The sequence below is a fragment of the Oreochromis aureus genome, linkage group 3, assembly GCF_013358895.1.
Source record: "Oreochromis aureus strain Israel breed Guangdong linkage group 3, ZZ_aureus, whole genome shotgun sequence".
In the NCBI taxonomy this organism is placed as follows: Eukaryota; Metazoa; Chordata; class Actinopteri; order Cichliformes; family Cichlidae; genus Oreochromis; species Oreochromis aureus.
The window spans coordinates 24,853,919-24,879,779 of NC_052944.1; the positions used below are offsets into that span (position 1 = coordinate 24,853,919).

The following is a 25,861-nucleotide window of genomic DNA, read 5'->3' on the forward strand; positions in this document are numbered from 1 at the left end:
TGACGCCGTTAACGCTCAACCACTGTTGTGAGTGCACACGCCAGAGGCTGTGACACATTTATACAGCCGTATTTCGCATATGACTATGAAAGGCATAAGAAGAAGTAGTTCCTTCCAATTTAGAGGATCCAAATGATATAGTTTCTTTTCACTGTGTTCCTGTTAATGAAAAACTACAAATTCACCCCAAAGCACTAAAATATCGATATTTTAATATGAGAATCGATTCTAGAACATAAATTACTGGTATCGGAAGAATTGATATTTCCATATCGATCCGCACACCACTACTGCTGGCAGCTCATGTAGAGCTTGGTACACGTCATGTGACATCATGAGCTTTGAGTCATCACTCTCAGCATTATCCACCTGATACAGATCACTCTGAACACACTTCAGTCGTTTGCTATAATGTTTCTGTCATAATTCTGTGATATTGTCTGTTTCACAGATTCCTTCTACAGTGAGATATTTTGCAGCAGCAGGACCAAAACTAAAAACCTTTGAAGTATATTTTAAATGAACAATAACAGCAGCTGTTATTTGTGACGTCTTCTTCTAGCGTCCATCTGTAGTCAGTGTTTTTCTTGTATTTGTCAGAGCTGTTAACCTGCCTGCTGACATCTTTGTTTCTTTATTAACTATATTTGACTTTTTTATCTGAACACCTACCTGAGCACTAAACAAAGAGTCTAAACTGTGTAAATCCTGTCTGTGCACTAAGTAAAAATAATCAGTACAAACAGTAACATGAGGTTAAAAATCAAAGTAAAAGTATTCGAAGTGTCGAATCTTTTAAAATCTCATATATATCTTTTGTTTTTCATGTTATCACATTAAATAAAAACAGAAAAATCTATATTTATATATGTGTATATATGGACGGGTTAGGTGCAGCCTTATACCAAGAGTAAGATGGTGAGCTGAAGGCTATAGCATTTGCAAGCAGAGGGTTGTCTAGAAGTGAAGCTAAGTATCCAGCACATAAGTTGGAGTTCCTAGCCCTTAAGTGGGCTGTCACAGAAAAGTTTAGTGACTACCTTTATGGGGCTAGTTTCACTGTGGTCACCGATAGCAACCCCCTTACATACATTCTAACCTCTGCCAAGCTTGATGCGACTAGTTATAGATGGCTGTCTGCGCTCTCCACCTACTCATTCAAGCTGCAGTATAGGGCTGGAAAACAGAATGTGGACGCAGATGCATTATCACGAAGGCCACATGGTGGACTCATAGATGATCATATCTCGGTGAAAGAGAACGAAAGGATCTGTAAGTTCACTGCCAACCACCTCTCAGAAACGGAAACCTCAGAGGTCATTCAGCCAGAGGTGATCAAAGCTATCTGTGAGCGGCATGACATCTATTTTGGTGGTGAAGGTTCTGAGTGCTCTGATCACTCATTTGCTTTGGTTGAGTCCATAGCACTCAGTCCTGAAGCCCTGCCACCTTGCTTCCAAGGGAATGACAGTCATGGGCTGCCAGTTATCCCCAGGGTTCGTACGGGTGCTTGAAATCCTTGAAAATGCTTGAATTCTAATGTCATCTTTTCAAGGTTTGAAAAGTGCTTGAATTTCAGATGTGGTGCTTAAAAGTGCTTGAAAATGTAACTGCATTTCATTCACAATAAATAGCTATCTGATTGAATTGTTTTCTTATCAGATAGAGAAATAAAATGAGTCGCAAAATGTAAAAGCATAATTTCCCCGCCTGGGCCGCCTTGCGTCTGTTTCAATATGTGACCCCGCCCCTCCCTCGGACAGTTGGGCGTGAGTGCGCTAACATACCTGTAGGTTGCTGTTTTAATGAGTGTTTGATGGAAAACAACAATGGCGGAGTTTGCGTTCTCCAGTCGCATGATAGGTGAGTCCTAGTAAATAATTTTCCAGTACGCGTACGTTACACACGCTATTTTTTGTTAAATTATGATTATTATTTTGCTAGCTATCAAACTCGCTGGAGAGATGATTGAAATGCACTGAGTGTGATGCAGTATGGCAGCGCTATTATGGAATATGCTGTGAACTTAGCTAACATTACTCAGCAGTAATATGAGTTAATTTACTCAAGTGAAAGCTTTGAACATTAGCCCGATACATAACTAGCTAACTTAAGGCTTTCTGATTAACCCTCTGGGGTCGACGGACCCAGAGTCTCCATTTCAACTTGGGTTGAACGTGCGGACTTCAAACTATATACCAGTTTTTAAATTGTGTTGATAGGCCACGTAAAACCGATGTTTTTTTTGGGGGGGTTCTGAATAAAACAGTGGCGTTTACTCCGGGAAGAAACGGTAAAAACGGCGTTTTTTATGGAGAGCGCTAGCAAACACGCTTTGCTTGTGAGGGAAAAAAGAAAAAACACTCCTTCCCTATTGGTGGAAAAATGTACCATGTTGACCAATCAAAAAATGATACGGCAACATGTGGTATTTGGTTGTTGGGAAGAGAGGGAAGAGAGAAAGAGTTTTCATACGTGACAGATTTGTGACGTTTCCCGTGTTTGGAGTCTCAAGTTAGTGTGTTGTCTTGTGTAGTTAGTGTGTAGTGTAGTCATTTTGTGTGTCAGTTCTACTAGTGAATGTCACAGTTGCTGCAAAAAAGCCACCAAAGACAGATTGCAGTGTAAACGCTGAGTGACACACCTGCTGTCAGACCTGCAGGTTTATCCCTGTGCTGTTCTCATCTGTGTTAGAGTGGACACAAACTATTTTTTGGAGTTGCATAAATAATTTGTGTGCCTTCTTATTTGATGCAGAACACCTGATTGTTCTGTAAATAGTTTTGAATGGTTATATAAAAAAACGTCTGAGCCTTGGCTGCATTTTTAGGTAAATAGTACCATGTAACTTTGTTGTTTGCAAAACTTGTTCATATTTTTAAAAAATGTCCAATTTCTATTTGCATTTCAAGTTATGAAATTGATTCGTTAAACATGCTTGAGGTTTTTACAGTCAAAAATATCACTTTCTAACTCGTATTTTAAATTTTGTCTGAATTTAGATAAATTGTACTGAGGTGATGCAAATTGAAACATGCATTCTTTTTTTTTTGGTGGTGGGGGGGGGGTGCTAGAAAAGCTTAAAAAGGGACCTTGAAAGTGCTTAAAAAGTGCTTGAATTTGACCCTGAAAAAAGCGTACGAACCCTGTATCCCCTCTTTCTCATTTGCTGAAATCTCGGAGAAACAGCAAGCAGACGCAAGCATCAGAGAAATAATTACTCAATTGGAAAGTGGTGAGACACCTCCACCTCAAGTGAGAAAGGAGCTCCCTGAGTATGGACTCTTGTTGAGAGAATGGAACCGGCTAGAGCTCAAAAATGGAGTCTTGTTTCACAAGAGACAGGGAGTGATGTGAGTGACTCATCAACTTGTCTTACCAAGGGAACTGAGAGATATGGTACTTGAAAGTCTTCACGACGACATGGGCCATCTTGGTGTTCAACGCACCCTTGATCTAGTGAGAGCTAGATTTTATTGGCCTAAAATGTCCTCAGTGGTTGCGTGAAAAGAAAAACTCCACCAGAGAGAGCAGCCCCAATGGTTTCAATAGCGACCACCAGACCATTGGAATTAGTCTGCATGGATTTTCTGAGTGTGGAACCAGATCAAAGTAATACCAAGGACATATTAGTAATAACGGATCATTTTGCTAAGTATGCCCTCGCAATACCAACGCCAAACCAAAAGGCGACTACTGTGGCTAAGTGTCTGTGGGAACATTTTATATCACATTATGGGTTCCCTGAAAAACTCCATAGTGATCAGGGCCCCGATTTTGAGTCCCGTACCATTAAGGAGCTGTGTGAAATGGCAGGAATCCGGAAGACACGGACAACCCCGTACCATCCAAGGGGTAACCCTGTGGAGCGTTTTAACAGAACGCTGCTGCAGATGCTAGGCACTCTAAATAATAAGGACAAGTCCCATTGGAGGGACTATGTTAAGCCTCTTGTGCATGCATACAACTGCACAAAGCATGAAGCCACAGGGTTTGCACCTTATGAGCTTATGTTCGGGAGACAACCAAGACTCCCTGTGGACTTAGCTTTCAGGCTTCCTGTTGATGCTCTGCCATTGTCTCATTCACAGTATGTGCAAGGCCTGAAGAACCGCCTGAAAGAGAGTTATGAGCTTTCGAACAGAAATGCTAAGAAATCTGCAGAGCGTAACAAAACTAGGTTCGACCAGAGAGTTACAGGGTCTATCCTTGAACCAGGGGATTGAGTGCTAGTTCGAAATGTGAGACTGAGGGGAAAGCACAAGCTAGCAGACATATGGGAGGCAGATGTGTATGTAGTTGTGTCACATGCTAATGACCTTCCCGTGTATACAGTGCGTCCTGAGGCTGGAAATGGTCCTTTGCGCACTTTACACAGGGACCTCCTGTTGCCCTGTGGGTTTCTGCCCGTAAGTGCTCCTGAAACCCCAGTACCGCCAACAGTGCGAAGGCCAAGAACCCGACAAAACCCAGGTTATGTAAACGAGTGCTTTGATGATGTCATGTCAGACGATGAAGAAGTGTGTCCTTCAAGGGTTGTACTTTTGGATCCAGCTGCCTCTACCATAAGGCCTGAGGTTGACCGCGTGTCATCCGGCATTCCATCAGAGCAGCGTGTTACTGACAGTGTGATCCCTCTTAGCAGAGCGGTTGTTCCCGGAGCAGTTTCAGTTGAAATTGAGGTGGAAATTCCCATAGAAGCAGGGGAGGAGTCCCCAGCCACAAGCTCACCTCAGGTCAGATTTTCTTGACCTTGAAGAGCCAGGAAGAACTGGAGGTGATGAAAGTGAATCTTCTGGGAAGGATAGTGAGATTTCAGTGCCCCTCATTTCACCTGTTGGGGAATCTCAGCTGCTTGACATTGAAGGTACACAAGATGTTCCTGAAACTGATGACATAGCTAATTTAACCCACATAAAAGAGCCATCAGAGGGGTTAGATGAGGCCGTCAGATGTTCAAACAGGCAGTGAAGTCGACCAAAGAGACTTCATTATGCTGAACTTGGAAACCCTTTAATAGAGGTGGTTCAGTCACTTTTTCACGGTCTGCGTGCTGCCATAATAAAGTCAATGGATGCTGCAGAACCGTTATGGTACGATCAAACCACCATCCCTCCTGTCAACCCAGTAACAACACAGCTGCAGAGAAGGTGCACGGGGACGTGCCACCCTTCAGTGGGGGAGGGTGTAACCCTGGAGAGTTACTAAGGGTTTTAGTGTGTTATGAGCGATGTTAGTATTTTGAGTTCACTGTTAAGTTTTATTAAGTTAAATTATTTTGTTGAGAATTAATAAAACAGAAGATGTCTATAATGTCCTGATGGTCCTTGAAGTATACAGGGGGAAGTACCACCTCCTGCCGTTCACTGCGTAGCAGCTACGGATATCAGGAAAAAGGGAGAGGAAGAAAAAGTCTGTTTTTTCCAAGTGGAAAGCGTGGTTGTTTTTATTCAGTCGGATTGTACGGTGGAAATAAACTAGCTGGAAATTGTTGTTAACCAGAAAGGACTACTTACTGCTCGGATTCTTCTGGGTGAGTTAATTTGTTGTGAACAAGAATATTGTGAGTTTAAGCCACTAACGATGGCATGCTAGCGGCTATCGCGGCTATTGCTATTAGCCATGTGGCTGGACATGTATGATTGTAAGGATTAAACTGTATGTTAGAGTTGGTTAGCTTCCTATGACGCTGCATGTAAAGATTGTAGGTTATATGTATGCTGTAGATCTTGATGTGTTTCTATATCAATCCTTAGTTGTGTCCATTGTGAGGTGAATACAGTTTAAAGAAAATGGGGTTATGTTTCTTTGTAGTTGTGCTACAACGCTGCACCATCGCCATTTTGAAGCTCCAGGAGAACCCATTTTGTTGGTTACTTTGGTAAGGAGTTATCATTGTCTATGTTTTGGAATATTCTGTCGTTCTTTCTGTATACTGGAAAGGTAAAATGCAAATTTGTTAGTATGTATGAACGAAACATGAGAAAGAATATATGTATAAATGACTAAATATAGATTTTTGAATGTTATTCTGACTGTGTTATACAGGTCAGCTTTTTTTTTTTGGGAGTACAGTTCGGTGATGATCCAGTCCAAAGATGGCGAGCCACCCCTCCAGGATCCTTGAGATGATTGTTTTAAGAAGAGAACTAAATTCTTCGGACGAGCCGTGAACTGTACAAATTCTACTTGAGTGGTAGGACAGATTTGCACCTCATTCCTCCTTTGCACATCCTGCAAGGAGAATCCTCATTGCTGGACTCACACTTAAGGGTGTTGGCTGACACAAGCGAGAGACTGAGTCAAATCCCCCGGGGGTGTGTGTGTTTTGTTTATTATTTTCCGTGACTTGGGCCCAATTTTTCCTTTCATGTACTGTTATTGTTTTCATTGTATGTATGTGTGATTCTTTAATTGTGAATACAAATCGATCAAACCAAGTTCTCTGATCGTTTCATTAGTCATCCACTTTGCTCCAGTAGTCGAACCTCAGCTATTGGCCCAACACACAGGTAACCATTTAAATCTGTCTCCCAAGTGTTGAAAGGGGTGTTACACAAGACAGAACATCTTCAACCGGTCTTGTACTCGGCTTGGTCAGAACCAGGCTGTGAAGCTAAGTGCTCCTCACCTGTCTCCAGACCAACTCCTTCAAAGAGCAGCTCTCCTCGCAGCTATTTATTGACAAACTGTTTAAATACACATCACAACACAAGCACCTCCCACCGTAAAACCCCCTTGGTTACAAAAGACAAGGCACTGTGTGTGTGTGTGTGTGTGTGTGTATATGTTTGTGTGTGTGCACGTGTGTGTGCACGTGTGTGTGCACGTGTGTGTGTGTGTGTGTGTGTGTGTGTGTGTGACTTCCACACCCAATATATGGTTCAATTCCTGCATTGGTTCACCATACACAACACAGTGAAACCATAAAAGGGCAGGAAGCTTACCAAACATCAAACAGAATCTTCACAAGGGATGTGCTTGTGATAAAACACTACAGCCTCCCCCCAGAACCTCGAGAGGCTGGGGAGGGGGACAAAGGAATGTCTTTAATCCTATACTTTGAACTAAGACTACAAATTACAGCTACAACTGTAGCTTGCCTCCACCAGTGTGTGAATGTGAGACTGAATGAATAGTGGAATTGTAAAGCGCTTTGGGTGCCTAGAAAAGCGCTATATAAATGCAATCCTTCATTATTATCATTATTATTATTATTATTATTATTATTTTTTAATTTTGAAAAAGCTGCTGTTATTTTGTGATATTGTGCTAAAAATGTCAGTTTCCATGAATCAAGAAAATGTTTCTCAATGTCAGGTTGATCCTCACAAAGGCAGCCATTAAGAGCACTCACCATGCCAGGGTCACATGGTCTAAGTCAGTGGTTCTCAAACTTTTCACAATGAGTACCACCTCATAAAATATATGGTTCTTGAAGTACCACCCTTATGACAGACATTAAAGTAGAGTAGTATAGGCCTATTTAACACCCAATACAGTTTACACAAGACTATTTTATTTCTTATATGAATGCATAAACAGGATGCGACGAGTGATAATAATAACAACTGTACTGCTTTAAAACATTCACAGTAGGTGGGATATCCAATCTTTAAGTGATGACCTGATGAAACCTGCTTCCGGGTCCAAACTGCTCGGCATTTATTAAGGCTTTTGTGTTTTTAACACGTTTTAATGCTTTATATTTTATTCTATTTAATCTGAACAAGCCCCTAAAAAAGTCAGTGATCACTGTCGCCCTGTTTTTATCATCAATATTCATTTTAAAGCTCAGTTTTGAAAACCTTACGATGTAACAACAGCACAGCCCATGCAGCAGTATATTAATGACTAACCTTATATTGTAGTTGTTCTCCGGACTGAAATTTGGTCCATTAACAGCATCCTTCCATGCAGTTACATTTGTCCCTAAATATCGGGAACCCTCATCGAGTGGAAAAAGCATTCATCCTCCAGCTTCACTGTGTTTATATTATGCTAACATAGCTGTGTAGTGAGCCACCACGCAGCACATCATTATATACCAGCTAGCCGAACTTCAGTAACCCTACAAATGTCACCGCTGTTTAGTTTACATCTGTAACTGTCCCTGAGACAGTTAAAATAAAGTTGTTTATTTCAGTTCATTTATTTGTTGGAAAGAATTACAAATTTATTGGATAAGATAATAAATGTGTAGCATTGATTTAAAAACTTGTCTAAAATATGTGGTTACAAAATAAGGGTTTGTTAAAGATGTAAAGTGCTGTAAAGTTTGTATTAGTTTGTAATGGTCACATGACCAGAGTTTGGCTGAGAGCATAACCATGGCATTGTGGGTCAGAGCTAGCATGGAGACAGAGCTACAGATGCGGCTACAGCCACAACATTAATGTTATTCTGCATGTGGTCCAAGAGGCGCACAAGGTATGGTTTTCATGTATATTGTTTATATAATGTTGCATACATGTTCTACATTGGTAAAAAGAGGACATTTTCAGTAATATCCATTATTTTGCATTTTTTCTGTGCTGCTTGCTCAAGAATGTTCATGGACACTAACATGAGAGACTCTGATGAGATCAAAAACATTTATGGTGTAAACTTTGTGTTTCTTTAAGACAATAAAAGAGAGAGAGAGAGAGAGAGAAATAGATTTTTCAAGACATCAGCATGAGGCCTGGCCATTCTTTGTTGGGCCCCTGTAGTTACAGCATCGAAACTGAGTTTGCTCTTTGTGGCGTTTCGGCCAACGACACAAAGTACCATCATGTGATGGCCTTGTTGGATCCACTATCCACCCGCCGTGTGATGACCCTCCTCCGGGATCCTCCCACCCAAGGGATATACACCGCTCTCAAGGAGCTGCTGCTGGGGCGCTACTCCCTTTCCGATGCAGAGCGCTACTCCCTACATGCCCCAAAATATATTTTGTAACGTATTCCGTTACGTTACTCAATGAGAGTAACGTATTCTGAATACTTTGGATTACTTAATATATTATCATGCTTTTTCCAACTACATGAATGTACTATTGCTGTGTGATTTATTACTATAACTGAAGGCTACTCACCATACCAACACCAACTAGATTTTTAAATCTTAATATGAAATGAGTAACAGTAGGGTGGACATTAGGTAAGGCTGCACTTTTTGCCTCGACCTCATATAGAAAACTATTCCGCACGTATATAAAACAGGTCCGCGGCTCCGAACCGTAGTAAGGGACCTCTGGCACTTTGTTATAATACCACTAACAACTGACTGTGAAATATTTAGTAGTGACAAAATTGGACACAGGTGGCATCCTATCACGGTGCCACGCTGAAATTCACTGAGCTCCTGAGAGCGACTCATTCTTTCATAAATGTTTGTAGAAGCAGCCTGCATGCCTACGTGCTTGATTTTATACACCTGTGGCCATGGACGAGCCGCACGTCTGACTGTGAATTCAATAATTTGGATGTGTGAGTGAATACATTTGGCAATATAATGTACCTTTTGAATATTTATTCATACAAATTAGTATAGTAAGTACTTCTTAGCCATTTACTTGATTAATCAGTTGAATAATCAACCCAGCGCTTGATTACTAAAATAATCAATAGCTGTAGCTCTAAATAAGACTCAGTACTGTGATCTGCTTGAATGGTCAGTAATAACAGCTGCATATGTGAACTGGAAGAAAAACACCATTTCTTACCTTCAGCATTTCCAGACATGACACTAATGAGCACTAAAATTATAAATAAATAAACGCTCATTAGACATTATACAACTGACTAAATCCAAATAAATATAAAGTAAAGCTTCTGTTGATGAGTCAGTGCCAGTCAAACAATGTCAGACGTGTACTTACAGTAAAAGCCCATCGTGCAGAGCAAAGATTGACCCATCGTCACATCCAGCCCTGCTGCACAGAGAGTTTTACTTTGAACAAAGAAGATGAAGAAAAAAATGAAGTTGTTTTTAGTTTAGATAAAACAAGAGTTTTTCTACAGTTTCTTCTTCTGATTGGTCTCTCTGTGCTTCCTTCCCCTTTACACAAAACTCAAACAGCTCCTGTAGCTTTGACCGCAGAGGTAAGGGGGCAGGTTTACATTTCCTGTCCAATGCAAAAATAGAAGTTTGATTCTTTTGTTGATAACTTTCTCTGTAACATACAAAACTGTTCTGTTGTTCCAAGTTAGGAGGTCACATTTTTTACCATTTTCTTCTTAAAAGCTCTTCTGTGATTTTTGCAGTTTCCTGTGGATCATTGTCACGCTGCATTATTGCTCTTCTAACACTGCGAGTAGAAATATGAAAGCATCATTTTCTGCTTTGGAGCCTGTATTTTCTATAAAGTCTTTTTAATTCATTTGTTTTTTCTTTGTTTATGAGTCTCTTCATGCAAACATGTAGATGTATTTCACAGTTAGCACAAACATATCATGCAGTGAAAAGGCTCCTTTGATCTGTGAATGTTCACAACTTGTGGTTAAATTCTGGTTTTAAGTTTGGTTGAGACCCAAACACAGGAAATGACTCAGTGTGTGGCTGAAGTGAAACTAAAGACCTTTATGTTTCACCAACTAAAGTAACAAAGACAGCAAATACATTCATAGTTACATTTATTATCTGTTGCTATTTAAAACAAAGCACAAACTGATTTATTCTGAATTCTTTGTGTTGCTTTGACATCTTACCATCTGACTACATGTAAACACAATAAAAGGATACAAACAGATGATGTGAAATAATCATATAAACACTGTAATAATGATGTTTGTGTTGAACACTACATGTTACCAACCAAGATTATGTGATTCTGTTAAGAGTCAGTTCAAAAAGTAGACCCACATGCAGAGCAGGACTCAGAGTACCAAACAAAGGTGACCTTTATTTCCATAAGGACAAAAGGAGAAGTGATGACATCCCTGTCATGACTGTTAATGATGAAGATTAGTCTTCATATTTAACTTTTGTGGCGTCTCTTTTTGGAGATTCTTCAGATGATGAGGATATAAATCAAGCTATAATTGCCAGTTCGGAGAGTCACATGTCAGTAGCAAACTAACAGAATTTGAGCTTGAGAGACAGTCATAGCTTTCCAGAATTGTCAAATTAATAGAAATACTTTGGGGTATAAATCGTTATGATTAAAATGACACATACATATTGTATTAACTGGTTTCATAAGACCAGTTTCTGAAATCGTGTAACATGTCTGTGTGGCTGATACTTTATATTTTCTATTTTATTTTTTGTTTTGGGGACAAGAGAGTTCAAGAGATACTACTGGAACTGTCAAGGAAAATTAGCAGAAACAGCAGATCAAATTTACTGTAAGTCGCTCTGCTGTGTGGGAGGGAGCCTCGCATAGTTTCTAAATGATATCTTACAATCCCAAGTGTGTAAAATTCTCAGATTTTACACAGTAACTATTAAGCCCACTTTGACTCCTCCAGAGGTCAGGATTGGACCGATACTGTATATCGGATCGGTCCATCTCTGCTTTTAAGACCAGATAAACATGTTGAACAACATTCACTGGAGGTGATGGCAGACTTTACTTACCTGCTTTCTCCTTGGCTTTTTCTTTTTTGGGGCATTTGACCTCAGCATACATCAGACTGTCCTCTAAAAGAGAAGTCAGAGCTCAGGATACATTTGATCAGCAGATATATGACACAAACCCAAAGCACTTGGATGTATTTAAAAAAGCTGTGGATCAACCAGTTACCCCTATACAGAAAATCTCGTCTGGCTTTCCATATATAGAGGGTCCAAGTTTCTGATTCCAGGAGGTTTTCCGCAACAGGTAAAGCAGAAACTTGATTAAGTCGGTGGCGAGGAAACTCACTACGCTAAGAGTTACATGTAGGAACCATCGATGAGATAATATGGGTAACACTTAACAAGCTTTCCTTTACTGTTACAGAAAAAGTAGTGCGTTAATCTCATTGAAATGACTTTAATGCCATAACCGCATTAACGTCGCAAATTGCCATTAGCAAGTTAACCCAGATCGCCCTAACCACGTGTTGACACCATGCTATACGTAAAACAATTACACCATAAAGATGGTTTGTTTAGTGGTTTATTTTATTGCAATCTGTAATTTATTGCAGTTTACTTTTATTTGTTTAATTGTTTACAAAAGGTTTGATGTGAGGAATAAACTGCAATGGAGTTTGAAAGCAACATGGCTGTGTGTGTTTGGAGGATGTTTTTGTGCAGAAGATTTTCTTGTAAAACAAAGCAAAAAAAAAGTTTGGGAACAACAACTGCACTAACATGTGATCACATTTATGTGAATGAATTTATGTTTAAGCAATTTTACTTTCAATGTAAGTGATATTTTCCTTTGAAAATGCCCTAAATTAACTAGTTTTAACAGGAGACCTGGTAACTAGTCCGGGAAATTTGTAGCTGACGCTTAATTTTTGTATCAGTAGGTGACAGTGTGAGACCGTGGTTTGGCCTGTTGTTCACAGTCAGAAGCGGATGCTTTGCGCTGGTCTCTCATTATGGTAGAGTATTCAGGAACGATAAGCCACGTCTCCCTGTCTGATCTTTTTGTTCCTGCTTCCAGGACACATATAGCTGTCTACAGGTGCTGCCACTCGGTACCTGTAACACATGATTAGCTATTAGCAAAATCATATATAGATATAATTAATACTCTATGTTACGCTAACCATAAGGAGGTGGATGTTACAGTATGTCCTTTATTTCACTCTTGGATGGAGATAAGCCAGAGGATCTGAACCTCGTTGAAAAAGTAAACATTTAAATACATTTACAACATGTAACAACCAGGAAGAAAACAATATTGTTCCTACAGAATCCAATGTTCAACTAACAGATGGACTTTCCTCTCCAGTAATCTGGCATAGATCTTCCAGGACAGGCTGCGAACTGTGATCCTCTAAAGTTGGAATACACTCTCCAGTCTCCCTCCATGAAGAGAAGAACCCTCACAATAATGCAAGAGTGTGTCAGCCATGAAATCCATGAGTCCCATCCACACTATATACAGTGTGGGTATTTAAAGGCTTAAAACCTTCATTTTTGATAAAGCTTATAGTTAGGGCTGGATCACATGACCCTGAATCCTACTTTAGTGTAGGCTACTGCAGGCTTCCCATGATGCACTGGGCATTTCTTGTCCACTTACCTTTTTCACTCATTATGTTGTTTACTTTCTCCTCTCTCTCCTCCCACCCAACTGGTGGGAACATGGCATCCCCTCCCTGAACAATTAAATTGATACTTGAACAAATTTTCTGTTTGCGTATCAAAGCAAAACTCATTTTTTTTATCTGTCCAGTCAGTTCAGAAAGCAGACCCACATGAGACCCACATACAAGAGGTGACCATTGCAGTTTTTTCTATATCGTCTATATTTAAATTGCAAAATTGTTGACTACAGCCCTCTAGTCGACCTCATTAAATAAATGAAACTTATATACTGTACAAATCTACAAAAAGTAAGCCGCCTGCATAAAATAAACCATTATTAGTCCCAGGGATCGGAAATTCACTTTGTTACAGCAGCAAAATAAACAGGGCAGGAATAAATAAATAAATCCAGCATACCTAAAAACAACAATACTATGCAAAAATAGAAGAGAATACACCATTGAATTATGTGAAGAATAATAAGTCAGAAGATACTGTGGTGTCCCTACAATATGACTGAATTAACTCTCAACCTCACCAGCCTCACCTCATGTGTCACACACAGAGGTGTAGTGCTGGTAGGACCAACTGAAGCCTTTGGTTTGTTTGTTGGATACAACTCTTGTTTTTTCAATAGGAAGAGGGCCATGTGACACATCAAACTTATTGGTAATTTCACAAGAAAAACAATGGTGTGCTTGGTTTCAATGCAACTTTATTCTTTCATGAGTTATTTACAAGTTTCTCACCACTTATAAAATGTGTTCAATGTGCTGCCCATTGTGTTGGATTGTCAATGCAACCCTCTTCTCCCACTCTTCACACACTGATAGCAACACCGCAGGAGAAATGCCAGCACAGGCATCCAGTATCCGTAGTTTCAGGTGCTGCACATCTCGTATCTTCACACCATAGACAATTGCCTTCAGATGACCTCAAAGATAAAAGTCTAAGGGGGTCAGATCGGGAGACCTTGGGGGCCATTCAACTGGCCCACAACGACCAATCCACTTTCCAGGAAACTGTTCATCTAGGAATGCTCGGACCTGGCACCCATAATGTGGTGGTGCACCATCTTGCTGGAAAAACTCAGGGAACATGCCAGCTTCAGTGCATAAAGAGGGAAACACATCATCATGTAGCAATTTCAAATATCCAGTGGCCTTGAGGTTTCCATTGATGAAGAATGGACCCACTATCGTTGTACCCCATATACCACACCAAACCATCACTTCTGTTGTTCCAACAGTCTTGGAGGGATCCATCCAATGTGGGTTAGTGTCAGACCAATAGCGGTGGTTCTGTTTGTTAACTTCACCATTCACATAAAGTTTGCCTCATCACTGAACAAAATCTTCTGCGTGAACTGAGGGTCCTGTTCCAATTTTTGTTTTGCCCATTCTGCAAATTCTGTGCGCCGATCTGGGTCATCCTCGTTGAGATGCTGCAGTAGCTGGAGTTTGTAAGGGTGCCATTTGTGAGTAGCTAATATCCGCCGAAGGGATGTTCGACTAATGCCACTCTCCAGTGACATATGGCGATTGCTACGCTGTGGGCTCTTGCTGAATGAAGCTAGGACAGCCACTGATGTTTCATCATTAGTGACAGTTTTCTTGCGTCCACATTTTGGCAAATCCAACACTGAACCAGTTTCACGAAACTTAGCAAGCAGTTTGCTAACTGTAGCATGGGAGATGGGTGGTCTCGTAGGGTGTCTTGCATTGAAATCTGCTGCAATGACCCGGTTACTGCGTTCACCAGATATCAACACAATTTCGATCCGCTCCTCACGTGTTAACCTCTTCGGCATGTCAATGGCTGTGAACAAAGAGAAACTTGTAAATAACTCATGAAAGAATAAAGTTACGTTGAAACCAAGCACACCATTGTTGTTCTTGTGACATTACCAATAAGTTTGATGTGTCACATGGCCCTCTTCCTATTGAAAAAACAAAAGTTGTATCCAAGATGGCCGACTTCTAAATGGCCACCATGGTCACCACCCATCTTGAGGAGTTTTCCCCCTCACATATGCTAATGTGCCACAAACAGGACTTTAATATCACCAACCACTCCCATTTTATTACGGTGTATCCATATAAATGGCCCACCCTGTACCACAAAACAACACAAAAACAACAAAACAACAACAAAGTAAAACTCCTGTGCTGTGGTGTTTCATTGGCTACTTTAAAAAAGAGATATCAAGTATTACTCTGATAGTGTCCTCAGCATCTGTAGCCCACTACACACCAGATGGTTCAATGATGCCAGTGAACTGAGGACAATTAAACTCATCATCTCCGTCCACAAATGTAAGTGTACAGTCTGCTTGTAACATTTCTCACATGCTAAACTGCTCCGAAAGTCTTTTTTATGAATATTCTTTCATTTGGAAACCCTTTGACTCATCTCGACTTATACTATCGACTTATTGATCACAGTCCTGTCAAAGCAGATCATCAGATTCATTATAATTAAGATGTTGAATGATCAGCTCATAAACAAAAGATATTTTCATGTTTTCAGTGTTTTCTCCATCCAAGCTCATCCCAAAGTCCAGACATGCAGTTGATTAGGAAAGACATCTGATCTGAATGTGCTGCTGACTCTTTGAATATTGTGATTTCCTGATGACCAGGAGAAAAATGTCTGGAAAACATGCAGAATGTTTAGAATGAAGTAGACTGTGGAAATGTGCAGTAATGTGTAATGTGCAGTATAGTAGGAGACACCTGGTCCTGGCCAGATGAACCACTTTAACTGGCTCCTTTCTTTTTAGCACACAATGATTATTTTAATCTGTGTTTTATTCTCATTATTTTAAATGGACTCAGTTAACAAAGGACCAGTATAGCAGTAAAACAGCAGAATGGATGTAAACAGTAAAGTTCACAGGTTAAATTAAGACATCAGCCTAAAGAGCAACATAACAATGAGGTCACATAAAAGAAGAAATTATGAAACTTTGACTGTAAACTACAGATCTGCTAAAATAATAAATCAGCCAACTAGACTTAATAATTACATTATAACAAGATCTTGAAATGGATGTTATTTACACAGCAGTTTAACCTGAAAAGAGGAAGTTACTCTCAAGTGGTGATGGATTATTTACAGGTAACATTTAGTAGAGAAAAAAGATGTGTGGATAAACTGCACACATGCATTCCTGGGATTACTGTTCCAGAGTAATGCAATAAGAAACCAGCAGGTGGCAGCAGTGTGCTGGTTGGCACTGTCTACTCACAGCAAGAAGGTCCTGACTGGGTTTTCCCCGGGTCTGCGTGGCTCCTCTCCGGGAACTCCAGCTGCCTCCCACAGCCCAGGGACCTGCATGTTAGATTAACTGGTAATTCTAAAGTGGTCGTAGGTGTGAATGTGAGCCTGAATGCATGTGTGTCTCTGTCTGATCGTCATATGACACAATTGTGACTTGTCCAGGTGTACACTGCTTCTGGGTTGAAGAGTAATAATATTTTAAAAACAAACAGACAAAGAAAGCAGAGCTACACATCGCAGTTTTTATTGATGATATTTTTGGACCCAGTTGTGTTTAGTTCTTCTAGAAAGCCACATGTGGGACAAGCACAAATGTAAAGGCAGCCAGTGATGCCTCAACATCTTTAAAACTCAAGCCTGCATCATCAACTCACAGAGCTCTGGACACAAATGTCTACTGGGACCTAACCAACCTGTTTTGATGACCAGGCCTTTATTCTTTCTTCAATAATAAGAAATAGTAATAATGTGTACCTACATGAGTACTTCTAAATGGAGAGCACCGCGTCTTATTGAAAAAATAAAAGGTAACATCACAATGTAGCTTCAATAAAAACTTTAAAGCAGCCAATCATGAAGCCAAGAGTTCTGTGGTTCACTTCCCAACCAGAAAATCTAATCAAGCACAAACAATCTTAAATCTTTATTCTGATGAAAATATAAGAGAAAGTAAAGTCAAGGTTAAATTTATTTATATATGTTTAAACTAACAGAGCTGATCGCAGCGCTCTACATTTAAAATATATAACCTTAAAAAAGGTAAAATGTTGAATCCAGAAAAAGTGAGAACAGCAAACAACACTAATAAATAAAAAATAAAATTCACAGTATCTGACATCAAATGAATCATGAAGCAGCCAGAGCTTTTTCATGTTTTTATAACAAATAATTCATTTTTAAATGATGTAGGTCTTTAAACTCAGACAGTAAAAGTATTTGTTGGTGTTCATACCAGCACTAATGTAACTCTGCTGACTTTAAGTCGTTGCTTTCAGGTATTAAAAATCACAGACTTCAAACTTTTTTCTCACTTGCTATTTGAACAGGATACATTCAAAGTTTTATATTAAAGCTTAAAAATGGATAAAAAATATCAGCTGAATATAAAGAGCAAGGATCTGAAACAGGACACATCTCTGTGTGCTTTATGCTAAAACACAGTACCAACTCTATATGATATTATTATTCAATATCATCTTCATAAAAACTAAAGACTGAGTGTGTCTGATATTTGGGCAGCAGAGGAGCAACAGTGGATTCATAAAATGCTTCTTCTTGGCTTTGCTGCTGCAGCTCTCCTCACTGACCTGTAAGACAAACACACAAATTCAATTTCAATTCAATTCAGTTCAATTCAATTTTATTTATATAGCGCCAAATCACAACAAAAGTCGCCTCAAGGCGCTTTATATTGTACAGTAGATAGCACAATAATAAAGAACAGAAATGTCCAAGTTTCAGGATGTTCACCATTTAATAACTTGAAGAATAACTCATCCTGCATGGTAGCATAATTACCAGGAAAGCTTCTTAATGTGACCTCAGAATAAACTGCTGCATCAGCTGCAGGACTTGATTTTCCTTTGAATGGAAATAAGAGTTTAAGACCAGATAAACATGTTGAACAACATTCACTGGAGGTGATGGCAGACTTTGTTTACCTGCTTTTTTCTTGGCTTTTTCTTTTTTGGGGCGTTTGACCTCAGCATACATCAGACTGTCCTCTAAGAGAGAAGTCAGAGCTCAGGATACATTTGATCAGCAGGTATATGACACAAAGCTGTCGGACACATGTGGATTTAAACTCTGCAGATTTGTCAACTGCAGCCATTAACAGCATTAATGCTACGCTCCCCTTAATGATTCTCGCTCTTTGTAGTTTCACTAGGTCATTACTTTAGCTGCCAAGTAAAGAACAGACTACTTTAAATGCTAAGCGCAACATGTAAGAACCATTGACGGGATGTAATACGTCACAAGGTTTCTTTTACTCTTACAAAAAAGTTAACAAAATCTTAATCAACTTGTAATAATCACTTGATTCATTCACCTGAATTTTATCCAAATATAACTAATCTACTCTGTGCTATCGCTGATTTCAGATATAGTGTTGAGGTGAGGAGAGGGGTAATCAGTGCTGCACTCCTCTCCATCCTTTGCCTGAAAGTCCAAATGAGGAAGCAGTAACACGGTACAAAGTCTTCCAAGTCTTTTGAGAGACAAAAAAATAATTATTTCAGTTCATAAGTCCACAGTGATTGGGCAACTGAAACTTTTGACTGTGAACTCCACAGTGCTTTCTTCAGATGTTGCTGATGTTACTCATCTGCAGCAAAATACAGAAAGAACCTCAAACCTTCCTAAACAGCTTCATTTATACTCATGTGCCCGTCTGCATCAATCCCTTCTTTCATCCCTTACTCATATTTTATATGCCCTACATCTATTCCACATACACACGTTTCCATCCTATTGGCACATCTGATACTTTCCTGTATCAAAAAAACAGCTTAAACAGTGCTCTGCTGTGCCTCCAGTGATCGAGCACACACAGATTATGTGTTTTATTTGATGGTGTTTGGTTTTGTGATCGTTGGTCTAGTTCAGAAGCTATGGATGCTGTGATTCAGTAAATCCAGATGAAAGGGGACTTTTTTCCCTCCCAGATTAAAGACTTTGATCAAAGGCCTTAGATTAGAGATTAACCTGTGATCTGATGAAGAGACTGAACTCAAACTGTGGAAGAAGTTGTTTTGAGTTTTCATCGTTCTTTGCAAACATTCTGACCTGCTGTGTTTCTGAATCACTCAATAAATCTGTTCAACTTCTCCAGTGTGTCTGTGTTTGAGTGCTTTAAACAACGACAACAACACAGTATCATGTTAAAAAAATACACCTGACTTAATGACTAACCCACCAAAACTCTAAATGACTGCAGATTAACTCTGCTGATGTGTAGTGGTAGTGTGTAGTAGCTAAGCTTGGTAAGTGAATAACTAAACTCCATGTTGACCTATAGTTAGCTGCAACATAATGAAATGACACATTTCAGTACAAACACTGAATGAGACTGTTGTGACTGTACCTGCAGCTCCCGTCTTCACCTCAGAGTAAACAGCACTCTGCTCTGGTTTATGATGCTTCCCTGTGAAGATGATCAGAATATTTATCATGAGAAAATAATTAACTGTTAAATTTTTAAAAATATTTATTTATTTTATTTTACATTACATTTACATTTAATTGCACATGTTTTATGTACTTACGCTTCTTTTCAAAGTTTTTAAGTTCAATAAGAGCGTATGTGACATCTTGATGTTCATCTGATCCTGAAATGTTCATATTTTAGTTACAAGATTGTAAACATTTCACATGGAATTAGTTTCATTAAATCAAAAACAAGTTTCATCTGTAACTGCTCTGTGCTTTTCAACACATATACTGCACCATTTCTGTTGTCTTCCACTTGGCTAACAGATTCATAGAGGTTATTGGTACCTAAAAAAGATGAACCAGAGTCACATTAATCATTTTAATAAAAAAAAAAAACTAAAGGAGAGTTTAAATAATTCTGTTTAAGTCAAAACCAGGACTGTAAGATGTTTTCAGACAATAAACCCATAATGTTGTTACTGTTTGTGTTGTTCTGATATGAAAAAACAACATTGTGGATTTTTTCAGTCGAGTTAAAGATGCAATCAGGTTTGTAAAATTCCTTTTTGTTTCTCATTTAATGTGTCAGTTTGCTGTTTGGATGTTTGTCCAACTGGATTTTGATAAATATTCTCTGAGCTGCTGAGCACAAAGTTAATCTAAAAACTGTTACTGTTAATGAAGACAGATTTAAAAGTCAATATTAATAATGATAAGATTATTTAAATGGTTTAAATGCTGACCATGTTGAAGAGAGTTGTACACATGAGTTTCATCCTGGTTGACTCCATGATTTGTGGAGGAGCCCGGACTGTGACTCTCAGACTGGATCGACCTAAAACATGAAATAAACACAATAAACTCAAAAGTAACTGATGTTTGTTTAAAATAATAATAAAAAGTATTTTACCAACCTGGTGAAGCAGGAATCTGTGAAAGAGACAAATGTTATTACACGTTTGTCATGTATAAATTGTTCCACTGATATTTTGTGTCATGAGATCAGGATACATGTATATGTGTGAATAATTAAAGTGTATGTAGTAAATAAACTCTGTAATACAGCATGAAAAGCAGAGGCTCTTACACTTGGACTGTCTGCAGCGATGCAACAAGAGCAGGAGAATAATAATGAGAGAGACTCCACAAACCAGTCCAACCATCAACCACACAGGAGATGAAGAGCTGTCAGCTCCTGACACAGTTACTGTAACAACAAACAATAACAAGAAGCACTCTGAGAGCACAAATCTCTGCTAAGACAGCTCACTCTGTTGACAGTATTTACTTCTAAAGGAACAGTATTGTATTTTCTGTGGGGTTTTTTTTGTTTGTTTGTTTGTTTGTTTTATTTGTACTGTGAGAAGTTTGTAGTGCAGTAAAAATAAGTCCAAAGGCAGATTTGTTTCAACATGACAACAAAGGCAGATGTGAAATGTAACAGTGAGGTCAGAGGTCAAACAAATGATATTTTAAATCTTTATACAGTATTTTCTATATGTTGACAAGACACAGCATCTTTGTAACAATCATAGTTTCTGTGTTATAAGGATTTTTATTGAGTCATAAAGTTGACCTTGAAGACCTCGGTGGATGTAAGCCAAATGTTAATGGATAGTTAACATGACTGCAGCTCGTCAGTGAGGTAACCAGGCAGGTCTGCTGGGATCCTTTCTAGGAAAATAAGATTTGTATGCTAACAGATTTTCCTCTTGTTTCAGTGTCTTCCTGCTTCAAGATTCGTTTTCATGCCATCATTCACCTCCAGTCAGACGCCTGCCACCTTGGATCATTACCCCCCTATTCACTGCCACTGGTGCCCCCCTCAGAGCCTCTTCCTCACTTGCCTGCCCACCCATCGTTCAGCAGTTTCCACAGACCTCTGCCTTCATCCTTTACTCCCACCTAGTCTGGACTCCAAGTAAGTCATTGTTGCAGCCACTTTATGAACACTCTCTGTCTTGTCACATTCCCTCTCAGATTTCCTGCCCTAACTGCTCTCTCCTCTCCCACAGATCTGTCGCCCTCACGCTGTTATGTCCGCTCCTCTGGCCTGTCTCTCTCACTTCAGTTAAGATGTTTTTGTAGGACTCGCTCCTTAAGTTTAGGTTCATTTATGTTTTTTTTCTTGTTGACAAAGTCAAAGCTCACAATCTGTTGTGTTAAATGAATTATCCTTTGTTTGAATAAAGAAACTGACTGATTACATTCTCTGCTGTTTTCACCTGAGTCCCACACATGAGTCCTGAATCACAACGATATTAAATCTGACAATTTAGAGATATTACATAATAGTTTTATAAAGTTCTGACTAAATAGACCCAGGTGGCTTCAAACATTAAAAGAGATGATATCATGTTATTTGTCAGTCATGAAAATCATTTACAGAAACAAATCAAATGTTTTGATCCTGCTCACCTTTAACTGACATCCAGCTCTGTGCTGACTCTCTTCCTGAGTACTGACACTTGTAGAAACCTTCATCAGACTTTGACACTGCAGAGATGTTCAGCTCCCCTCGGGGATCATTTTGAATAAGTTTGTCATTGTGATAGAAAAACACATTGGAAAGTATTTTTTGTGTTTTCAAACTGCAGCTCAGACTAACAGAAGCTCCCTCAGTCACAGGATGAACAGGACTCACCAGGATAGGACCATTACCATCATCTGTGAAACAATCACACACAATTGTTTCAGTCAGACCAGCTGATGCAAACCTTTGAGAAAAAGCTGTGAGTCGTGTCTCATGATCTACATGCAGATCTGGTTTTCTGAGTGATTATGAGGACTGGAAATATAGTTGGGATGTTTCCAGCAGGAGTCAAATTATTGACGGTGACGTTATTGAATGGTTAAAGGTGAAATTGTAAATCTTTGTATGTTTGTGTTATTTCGCATGACGTGTTTCCCCAAATTTCTCTCTATTGAGACATTAAAAGTTCATCTAATCTGACGACAGAGATGTTGAGCTTTTTTGAGTTTTATTCTGACAGAGAAAAAAAATACTGTTGGCAAATTATGAGAAAGTGGATTATGAAAGGATCAAGACAAATTAGACCAACAACCAAGAATATTTTGATGCTTCGTTGCCTGAAATTGTCTGAAATTCTCATTTTGTTTGTTTTGCCACATAGAATTTCTTCACATACAGCAAAGCTGGGACAAATGTTCATGTGACGTCTAAATCATTCAGATCCAAGAAGTAAATGTATAATAACATACTCTGTACAGTGATGTTGACTGCACTGCTGAACTCTCCTGATCCAGACTCACACCAGTACACTCCAGTATCTGACTCTGATGTGTTGATGTTACATGTGGATCCAGTCATTCTCCTACAGTCAGAGAGTCGGCCGTCCTCAGAGAACTTCCTCACTCTCCACTCAGTGAAGTTTCCCTCACAGGTCAGTGAGACAGAGTCAGAGGTGAAGTGTTGCACTCTGTCAGGACTCACTGTGAGAGACGCTGCTGAATGAACATCTGGAAACAACATGCAGTGAAGAGACAAAGCTCACAGATGTTAGGAGTCAAAATATCACAGTGAAAATATTTGTTTGTTTGAAGCTTTTGTTTTGAAGATCAAATTTAATAGTTCAATATGATAAAGTGTTTGTTTGGTGAGACAACACTGAGTCTGACAACAAGCCCTGAATCACACAGACAGTCAAATCAATGGGAAACAAAGGAGCCGAATACTGACATGTTTAAGATGATCTAACCCACATGCTTTATCTGCTGGCAGCTCATGTAGAGCTTGGTACACGTCATGTGACATCATGAGCTTTGAGTCATCACTCTCAGCATTATCCACCTGATACAGATCACTCTGAACACACTTCAGTCATTTGCTGTAATGTTTCTGTCATAACTCTGTGATATTGTCTGTTTCACAGATTCCTTCTACAGTGAGATATTTTGCAGCAGCAGGACCAAAACTAAAAACCTTATTATATATTTTAAATGAACAATAACAGCAGCTGTTATTTGTGACGTCTTCTTCTAGCGTCCATCTGTAGTCAGTGTTTTTCTTGTATTTGTCAGAGCTGTTAACCTGCCTGCTGACGTCTTTGTTTCTTTATTAACTATATTTGACTTTTTTATCTGAACACCTACCTGAGCACTAAACAAAGAGTCTTAACTGTGTAAATCCTGTCTGTGCACTAAGTAAAAATAATCAGTACAAACAGTAACATGAGGTTAAATATCAAAGTAAAAGTATTCAAAGAGAAAACATTAAAAATCTCATAGATGTCTTTTGTTTTTCATGTTATCACATTAAATAAAAACTGAAAAATAAGAAAAGGAAACAAAGAAATTCAATTTGGTTTGATCACAGAGAGAAAGGAAAATATTCAGTTCAGTTCTTCTTTTGGGGAGTTTTAATGTACACAAACATCAATGGTTGTCATGGAGATGAGATTTTAATGGTCTAAATCTTGGTGAATAAAAATGATGACCTAACATGAGCTTATTGAAAGGACAGAGAGAAACAAACTGACCTGCAGACCAGACAAACTTTGGTTGACTGTGATCAGTGTGATACTCTGGGTCTCCTCTTCCAGCTCTGCACACATATCCTGCTGTGTGTGTCTGTCCATGAATGATGTAGGAGTCCTGTGCAGTCCCACTGCCATCAGGTAGCAGCTCATAACTGGAGGATTTCTCTGATAGATCAGGAACAGCTTTATACCAGTAGAAGCTCCATCCTGCAGACGGATGTTCAACCTCACAGTTCAGAGTTACTGAGGCTCCAGGACTCAGCCATGATGGAGACACAGTGAGGACAGGACGGGGTTTATCTGTTCAACAAAGATTTTCTCTCAGTGAACATGTAGTACAGTCTCTGAACAGTGAGCTCAGTTTATACAAAGAATAATAATCTCAGTCTATATGAACAGAAACACATTTTACAAAGTGTTCAAACAGCTTAAAGCAAATATGACTTACTGTCCAACTTCAGTCCTTGTGGATAAAATCTGTTTGATGTAGTTCTAATGAGGATTTGGTGAGTCACAGTTGGTTCTCTTTGGTGTCAGTTAGCATGCTATGTGCTCATGTTATTAATTAAATCTGCTGTTGAAGCCTCTGATAACTAAGATGAGACCTAATAAGTTTGTTTTATATTCTTTTGCTGACATTTCCTGTTGATGTGCACAGATGTCTTCAGACCACACTAATACTGAAAGTAACTGTACATAATGTTGCATCTTTGAGATGATTGCGAGTCATTTCTATACTCAATAAATATCATTACTCTAAATTAATAACATACCAGCACAGACCAGTGTCAAACAAACTGAGGCCAAAGAAAGAAACAGCTACAAAGCTTTAAGAACAACAAGAGTTTTCACTGATTTTGATGAAACAGATAATCTGGATTAAACATCTCCAACTCCACAATGATACAGTCAGTGTGATGGTATCACTCCACTCTGTTACCAAATAGTCCCTTCTGCCCCGGCAGCTGTATCCTCCACTCTCAGACTCAGTAACTGTGATGATTCTGTATTCATTGAATGTTGGAGGTGTGTTTAACTTTGTTGCTCTCCATTCATACGTCCACTGAGCTCTTTCACCTCCCTGAATCTCACATCTGACAGTGACTGTCTCACCGCTGTATATCTGAGTCCAGGAAGGCTGCAGGGTCACAGTGGGCTTAATGGGAACTGTTCACATAAGAATGATCCAGTTAGGAGAAGAGAAACATAAAAACTCTGCTGTTTATAACATAAAAGTAGAGTGACTGCAAAGCAGCTGATTCACAGGCAGTTTGAAGACTGAAATTCTGAACAGCTTTCCATTGAAACACAACATTTTAATATAAAATGTAGTAGAATTTACTTTGTACAGTTATATATTATTTATATTCCAAAACTCACAGATTTGTCTGTTTTCCATTTACTTTAAGGTTAAAATCAGCGTGGATAACCAGAACATTGATAAAGTTCTTTCAAGGCAATCTATAAAATGTTGAAGTGAGTTCTAAAACATACCGGGAGCCATTATTAAAAATGCGAGTACTGTGAGCCTACAGTGGCTTGCAAAAGTATTCGGCCCCCTTGAACTTTTCCACATTTTGTCACATTACAGCCACAAAAATGAATCAATTTTATTGGAATTCCACATGAAAGACCAATACACAGTGGTGTACACGTGAGAAGTGGAACGAAAATCATACATGATTCCAAACATTTTTTACAAATAAATAACTGAAAAGTGGGGTGTGCGTAATTATTCAGCCCCCTGAGTCAATACT

At 39.1% G+C, this 25,861-nt stretch overlaps 2 protein-coding genes and 2 long non-coding RNA genes across 7 annotated transcripts in view; 1 reads left to right on the forward strand and 3 right to left on the reverse strand.

Moving 5' to 3' along the window:
- Positions 1-24,427, reverse strand: part of LOC120439056 (low affinity immunoglobulin gamma Fc region receptor II-like) — a 30,738-nt gene extending 6,311 nt beyond the window's left edge. Inside the window, exons 1-4 of one of the 2 annotated variants that reach the window (XR_005612344.1) lie at positions 24,105-24,427; positions 22,828-23,085; positions 22,024-22,272; positions 20,712-20,812 (exon numbers count right to left, since the gene is read on the reverse strand). Coding sequence is in view for 1 of the 2 variants with exons in the window: in XM_039609743.1 (XP_039465677.1) it covers positions 22,024-22,272; positions 22,828-22,936 (358 nt within the window). In the remaining variant the exon portion in view is untranslated. Of the gene's footprint in view, positions 1-20,711; positions 20,813-22,023; positions 22,273-22,827; positions 23,086-24,104 lie in introns of those variants that run through there. The other variant, XM_039609743.1, reaches the window with a different exon arrangement.
- Positions 1-25,861, reverse strand: part of LOC116328675 (immunoglobulin superfamily member 1-like) — a 228,760-nt gene that overhangs the window by 185,747 nt on the left and 17,152 nt on the right. The window lies entirely within an intron of this gene.
- LOC120439072 lies at positions 1,828-6,432 on the forward strand. 2 transcript variants are annotated; one of them, XR_005612358.1, is made up of 3 exons: positions 1,828-1,863; positions 5,815-5,881; positions 6,049-6,432. It is a non-coding gene; the product is annotated as an uncharacterized LOC120439072 (long non-coding RNA). The 2 variants fall into 2 exon arrangements; XR_005612359.1 differs by lacking the exon at positions 1,828-1,863 and adding an exon at positions 4,664-5,533.
- LOC120439071 lies at positions 20,365-20,713 on the reverse strand. The gene is made up of 3 exons (XR_005612357.1): positions 20,693-20,713; positions 20,520-20,535; positions 20,365-20,440 (listed from the first exon to the last, which is right to left on the reverse strand). It is a non-coding gene; the product is annotated as an uncharacterized LOC120439071 (long non-coding RNA).